This window comes from Myotis daubentonii, chromosome 1, assembly GCF_963259705.1.
Source record: "Myotis daubentonii chromosome 1, mMyoDau2.1, whole genome shotgun sequence".
NCBI classification, from domain to species: Eukaryota; Metazoa; Chordata; class Mammalia; order Chiroptera; family Vespertilionidae; genus Myotis; species Myotis daubentonii.
This window is the reverse complement of record NC_081840.1, coordinates 178,820,974-178,828,383: the sequence shown is the minus strand read 5'-3', so window position 1 is coordinate 178,828,383 and position 7,410 is coordinate 178,820,974. Positions and strand designations below refer to the sequence as shown.

General features: G+C 41.8%; 2 protein-coding genes across 5 annotated transcripts in view; both read right to left on the bottom strand.

Annotated features, from left to right (window-relative positions):
* The window catches only part of PLAC8 (placenta associated 8), a 146,596-nt gene that overhangs the window by 90,562 nt on the left and 48,624 nt on the right, over positions 1 to 7,410 (bottom strand). The gene's annotated exons all lie outside the window — the stretch shown is intronic.
* HPSE (heparanase) overlaps positions 4,065 to 7,410 on the bottom strand; it is a 39,444-nt gene continuing 36,098 nt past the window's right edge. For all 4 annotated transcript variants that reach the window (XM_059666601.1, XM_059666620.1, XM_059666611.1 and 1 more), the window contains one exon: positions 4,065 to 5,656. In XM_059666601.1, the coding sequence (XP_059522584.1) occupies positions 5,497 to 5,656 (160 nt within the window). In that variant the 3' untranslated portion in view covers positions 4,065 to 5,496. The remainder of the gene's footprint in view (positions 5,657 to 7,410) is intronic.

Here is a 7,410-nt window from a genome sequence, read left to right as displayed (position 1 = left end):
ATGTTTGCAATCAAGTCACTTGACTCAGGGTATTTCTGAAAATAGAAGATGGGCTCCAAGCATGAAACTGAGCAGTCACATCCTGAAGCATTTGGAAACAGATAAGCTCACTTTGTTTTTTAATCCTCACCTGAGGATATTTTTTACATTGAATATATATATATAAAATGTTCGAGGCCCGGTGCATGAAATTTGTGCATGGGGGAGGAGGAGGGTCTCTCAGCCTGGCCTGCGCCCTCTCACAGTTAGGAGCCCACCCACTGCAGCGCTGCTGCCAGGTCGCCTGGGCCTCCCTCTGGGGGGCGATCATGGGGCAATGGCTGGGCCCTCGACCAATGGCATTGCACCCGCCTTGGCTGGCCTGGCGCCAGTGGGTGTCATATGTAGTTGTCCAGAAGGTTGTTCCACTGTTCAGCCATTCAGTCGATTTGTATGTTACACTTTTATTATTATAGACACTTCAGAAAGGAAAGGAGAGGGAGATAGAAACATCAATGATGAGAGAGAATCATCTATTGGCTGTCTCTATGCCTGCAATCTGGGCATGTGCCCTGATCTAGAATTGAACCATGAGTTCCTGGTTCATGGGCTGATGGCTCAACCACGGAGCCATACTGGCCTGAATCCATTGATTTTTTTTTAGAGAGAGTGGAGGAGAGGAGTGCAGAAAGAGAGAGAAACATCAATGTGAGAGAGACACATCGATTGGTTGCCTCCTGCACGCTCCACAACCGGTGCCGGGATTGAGCCTGCAACTCAGGTATGTGCCCTTGACCAAGGGCCAAAGCTCTAATCACTTAGCCAAACCGGCCAGGGAAAGATGGGCTCACTTTTAAGAAAAGTCTTCTACAGCTATAATAAGCAGACTGATGTCAGATAAATATTTCAATTAATGACTTGTAAGCCTGCCTCTGGGGGTGAGGACAGTTCTAAAACGACAGCTCTCAAAGATCCATAATCTAGAGTAGACTTTCCCTACCTATCCTCCCCCAGTTATAAAAGTTACAGAATTTTGCTGGATGGGATCTGCTGCAGAAGGACAGGAGTTTTTGCAACCGTGTTTTGTTTTTCAAAAAATACATTTTATTGATTTTTTTACAGAGGAAGGGAGAGGGATAGAGAGTTAGAAACATCGATCAGCTGCCTCCTGCACACCCCCTACTGGGCATGTGCCCGCAACCAAGGTACATGCCCTTGACCGCAATCGAACCTGGGACCCTTCAGTCCTCAGGCCGATGCTCTATCCACTGAGCCAAACGGGTTAGGGCGCAACCGTGTTTTATTGAAAGACAATTCAGTACTTCGCAGGCTGCATTGGCCCTGAAATAATGGTACTCTTTGAGGATCTGGGTCCTCATAGGATACCTCATGTGGTTATATCACAGGGGAAATATTTAGGTCAAGGGTCAGCATTGCTAGTGAAAGGGTTAGCTAGCTAGCTTAATTAGGCAGGTTTAGGAAGTTTTAGGAATGAAAATAGTCCATGGGAAGGAATACTTAATAAAGACTTGCAGACGCCAGGGTGTTTATCTTGTACAGAGAATAAAGAAATGCCACAGGCAAATAGAAATATCTCTGTCCTGTGCAATTAAGACAGCCATAAACCAAGGACAGACAGGGGTATTCTGGGCCTGAACAATTAGAGTGACCATAAGTTAGGCCAGTGATGGCGAACCTATGACACGCATGTCAGAGGTGACATGCGAACTCTTTTTTTTGGTTGATTTTTCGTTGTTAAATGGCATTTAAATATATAAAATAAATATCAAAAATATAAATCTTTATTTTACTATGGTTGCAAATATCAAAAAAATTTTATATGTGACACGGCACCAGAGTTAAGTTAGGGTTTTTCAAAATGCTGACACGCCGAGCTCCAAAGGTTCGCCATCACTGAGTTAGGCCAAAAGTAGCCCTGACCTGAGTAGCTGGGAGGGCTATAAGGCTTTCTCTGCCAGCACAACTGGGAGAGCTGTAAGATAAATCAAAAGTGACTCCAACCAACAAGGTAAGGAGGAGAGAAGGCGGGGACACCACGTGGGCTTTGAGCTTTGAAACTAATTCTGTGTAGCCAAAGGGCCAATAAGAAGGGGTCGGATTCAGACAAAGAACTTCAGCCTATTCAATGCCTCAAGACAAAGAAAGCAGCGGTCACCCTTCTCGGGGGCCCCTCTGTCCGTCCAGGAGGGACAGAGTCTTAGGCTTAGAATCTAGGATTAGGGTTTTAGAGGTAGTGTCTGCTTGCAATAGAGTCTCTGTACTTTTCACCTATCACCTTTCGTCCGTGGCTTCATTCTTCAAATCCATCAGGACAAGAACCCGGGAATTCACCTTTACATTCTGCGCAGAGGAAACACCATGTGTTCCAGTTCAATTTTTGCGTTTCACTAGAGGGGCCTCCTGATCATCTAGTCATCTTCATCCATTTGTGTTGTTAAGTGAATTAAACAAGGAAGCTTATTAGGCTATGGCTCTAATGCCGTGGCAGCCTACATAAGCAAACTGCTGCCTATAAATGCCTCAAAGGTATGAAATCAGAATGTTAAGGACAACCAATCACAAATGGCCAACTAGGCTTTAAGCTATAGCCAATTAAATCATCTCCCTTCTTTGCTTCCGTGCTTTCTCTATATTAGTCTTTCCCCTAGCCCCGTCTGCAGAGCACTCCTAACTACTTCTAGTTTGACACCGCCCTATTCAAGTGGATACATGCCTAAAGTCTTAAAATATTTAAAATGCCTCAGTTTATCTTTTAACAGTGTCATGTCTTTTTCATCTGGATTCTCAAACTCAACAAAGACAACTCAAACTTCAACTCGATGAGACATCGCCCTGACCTTTGGAAAGAAGGGTTTCTGTCCCCAAAGTGGAAAATACAATGTGGTGCGATTCTTAGACTTCTTGGAAGCCTCTCAGATGTGTTTTTCTATAGATTTGGAGAGAACAATTTCCTTGTTGAGGGAAACATTCCACTTTTTTATTTCCTTTTCATTGTTTTTAGAATACGTAGCCTTAGAGTAAGTATGCTTATGTTGTCTGGTCTCTGATGTTTCTGTGAGGATGTTTTTGGGTGAGATTAATATTAACTTTGAGTATAGCAGATTGTCCTCCATAATATGGGTGGGCCTCATCCAATCAGTTGAAGGCCTGAATAGAACAAAAGACTGAACTCCTTCAAGCAAGAGGTAATTTGCCAGTAAATGACCTCCAGACTTGAACTACAACATCAACTCTCTCCTGGGTCTCCAGTCTGCTGGCCTACCCTGCAAATTTTGGACTTGTCAGACTTCATAATCACCAGTCAATTCCTTAAAATAAGTCACATACTATTGGAATATCTATCTCTATCTATCTCCATCTGTTTATCTGACAATTCAGACTAAAAGCAGGAATATTTAAAACTAAAAATAAATGGTAGTGGAGTGAATAACTAGTTTTGACTCTAGATGTCTTTAGTGATCTTTTAGCAGAAGGTGGAAGGGGCTGTCTGTTCAGACTTCTAAACCAGTGTGTGGGGTGAAGAACAGAGTTTGTGGGAGAATGACAAGAACTGAGGCTGAAGAAATAGGCAGGTGAAACAGGGGACATATGTAATACTTTCAACAATAAAGATTTTTAAAATTTTTATAAGAAAAGTAAAAAGAAAAACTAAAACAACACAACAATAACAACAAAAAGAAGTAAGCAGGTGCCAGGTTATGGAGGACCTTTTGTGCCTATAAGAAATGGGAAAAGTCAGGGAGAGCAGTTAGGAAATGATAATGATTATACAAATGAAAATTAGACCTTGACTTTATTAAGTGGCCAGGAGACAGGTAAAAAAAATAGAACAAGATGTTAACACTGAATCTGCATGATGAGGGAGGAAATAAACGTTAACAATGAATCTGCATGATGAGGGAGGAAATTGTGTTTATGCCTGATGAGCCCTTTGCGTCAAGGTCACCTCTTTTGGTGTCAGACTGAAGGGACAAGTCAAGATAGAAGGTGTAAACAATGCAGTGGAGAAAAACAAGGCTCCAAATGTAGGCTTAAGCTTTATTAAAAGAATAATTGTGCAATACTGAGATTACAAAAATTGCTTTATTCCAACTGTGAAAATATAAAAACCACATACCTACAAAATGTAAGGGTATTTAAGCATCCAACTTTAAGTTCCAGCTTTAGCTCCTCATAAATGTGATTAAATTTAATTGACACACTATTTATTCATAGTTGGCATAAATATGAAGAGGATTACATTTCTAAAAATTAAGATACAGGAGAAAGGAATACATCCTGTCACGGATAAAAGTACAGAAGTGTAGTGGTCAGTGCCATGGGCTTCCCAACACCCGCTCCATTCCAAAAGATTACTAGCAGGAAACTATAGGAATTTCAGTGATGCTGGCAGTGACTGGGAGAATGGCCAATAATAAGACATGAGGAGACACAAGGAGAGGTTTGCTGGGAGAACCTCTGTGAAAGCGTTCTTCAAGTCTGTGAAGGAGACACAGAAAAATTGCTCATCTTCTTTCCCTGGACGCTGCCAGGTCTCCGTGGGTCCATGGAACAGCTGTAGCCATCATGCCACCAGCTTGAGAATGAAGCCAATACTAAAGGTAGCAGAGCAGAGACGGAAAGAGCCTGGTTCCTTACTGAGCTATGGAGCCCTTCCTGTTTCTACTTCTTGTAATTTGGGATTTTAAATATCCTTATTGTTTAAGCCATTAGAATCAGGGTTTTCTGTTACTTGCAGCCAAAAGCTCCCCAACTAAAATAAGAACTAAAGGTGGAAAAAAAGTGTAACAGAAGTAAACATGAACGGATGGTGATAATGTATTCAACTAAATTTTCTCCTCTTGGTAAATCAATTTCCCTTATAGTTATTTTTTATTTCATTTAAATTTTACATAATACCTCTGTCAAAATGATTGTCATTAATAATTGTTTAATATGATCATATTCACCATCTGTCTTCTCACATAGTATTGTTGACAAAGACAAACAGAACAAAGAGAAGAAAAGTGGCGACTGAGTCTAGCTCTCTATCCAGGTGCAAAGAGATTGTCTCTCTTTTATAGATAATTTGGAGGTTATGGTAGTAAACTTTTTCTGATGGGAGCCCATGGAGACAGCACATGCAGGGAAGAATCTGACAATCTTCTAGTAACTGTTTTTGAAAATAAAAACTAAGCACTTTCTTAAAACGAATAATATATCCTTCACTTACTTGCCTCCTGGCTGTATTGGAAACATTCATATACATTTGTAATAACCTTAAATAAAAATATTACACATAACGTACAAGAATAGTGTTTGGCACAAAGTAACAGTGGTTTACTTAAAGGGAAGGAAATGCTGTGCTAAGTCTAGCCTGAGAGTGTCCCTGTCTCTACAGCTCCCACTGGTTGATTTGTAAGGTATCTGCTTGCCTTCCTGTAGCTTGAGTTTTGCTTTCCTCCTCTCAATACACTTGAAAAATTCAATCTCAAGGCTAGGGTATGCCATTCATTTTCAGAGGCAAGCAGCAACTCTGGCATTCCTTATCACAAAAAACCCATAGGAGAAAGCCGGCAGGCTCAGTGGACTTCCTGGGCTGAGCGGCTTTTCTGTCAAAGCTGGCAGGGTTTGGTCATCCACCATCCTCAGAGTTTTGTCATTGAGCTGGACAGATCTGCAACGTGGAAAGATACATTGAAGTTAGCCACGACGTGTGTGCTCTGCCTGCTCTACAAAAGTTGTGAGATCTTTTTAAGACCAAAAACTTTTTCTGTGATAGCCTATCCTATATAATAAAAGCCTAATATGCAAATTGTCCCCTCAGGCAGTCTTTCGACTGGGAGTTCGACCGCTTGCTCTGATGTGCGTTGACCACCAGGGGGCGGCACGAACATGGCGGGCATCAGCCATGTGGCGCTGGCAGCGGGTGGTAGTGGAGGTGCTGCCGGCCCGATGGGCCCTGACGAGAGCGGGACCTCGGCAGGATGGTGGAGCAGGTGAATGGGCAGTGCCAGACCAAGGCGGGTTGCCAGGCGGGGCTGCGAGGCTGGGGGCACAAGCTGGGGTCTGATCCCTGCAGGCCACCTCGAGAGACCCCACCCGTGCATGATTTCGTGCACCAGGCCTCTAGTATTACATAACTTGTGTTTCCACACTCTATCAGTTAGGTATTTGACCCAGATGATCTTCAAGGTACAATTGAGTAGTTGTGACAGTGGCCTACAAAGCCTGAAGTATTTACTGTCTGGGCCTTTACAGAAAATGGAACATGTGATCTATATTAGTCTATAAAATGGAAGTAAAAAAGGATAAACATGACATAACTTCTGGATTTGTGGAACATTATGGCAATTAATGGCAAATATTTTATATAGAGCAAATAGATATAATGAATGGAATGTAAATTTCACATTTAACATAAAAAAAATTACAGTAATTAAAAGTTTCCACTGGTAACTATGTCCATAGCCTTCTAACTCCATGCTCCCCAGGAGATATACATTTACTTTCTTATGTTGTGAAGATATTTTGGTAGGATGTACATTGCTGGGTAAAACAAAATGATTTTGTTTGGCTAAACCACAGATTGAAAACAAATTATATTTTCTTTGCATTTCACTGGGGAATTCAAATTCAAAACTGAGCCAAATACTGGAAAAACTTGTTAAGCACAAGTGTTATTTCTCATGCATATTTACTATTATTTAAATCAAATGAATACATGCTCGCAGCAACAAATCCAATATAAATAAGAATGTATGAAGAAAGCTTTCGTCTGCTTTTAGTTATACTAATAACTAATTCCATAATTCTAAATGATGTTTATATCTCTATTATCTTTTTCTCAAGTGATTTTTATATCATGAATAAAATTAGTACTTTTTTACTGTAAAAAATTAGAGGATTAGTTCATGTCAGAGTTACATATCCTATCTAATAAAAGAGAAACATGGTAATTGGCGTACGACCGCTACCCTTCCCATTGGCTAATCAGGGCGATATGCAAATTAACTGCCAGCCAAGATGGTGGCCGGCAGCCAGGCAGCTTAAACTGAACATGAGGCTTGCTTGCTTCAGTGATGGAGGACTGCAACGTTCCCCGCCTGCCTTGCCGGCCTCTGTGCCTGCAGTTTGAAACATTGTAACAAATATAGAAGCTAAACAAAACCCCAGAAACCAGCTTTCAGCAAGCTGGGATCTCAGAGCTGGAGTTGATACAGAGTTTCGATTATAGAACCTAAACAAACCAGATATCTGCTTTCAGCAGCTGAGGCCTCAGAGCTGGAGTCAGGCTAAACCTGGCCCAGAATAAAAAAGAAAAAAAGGAGCAGTTGGGAGCTTCAGTCCCAGCCTGAAAACAGCCCTCAGCCCCTCACCCAGACTGGCCAGGCTCCCCAGTGGGGACCCCCACCCTGAAGGGTGTGCGAC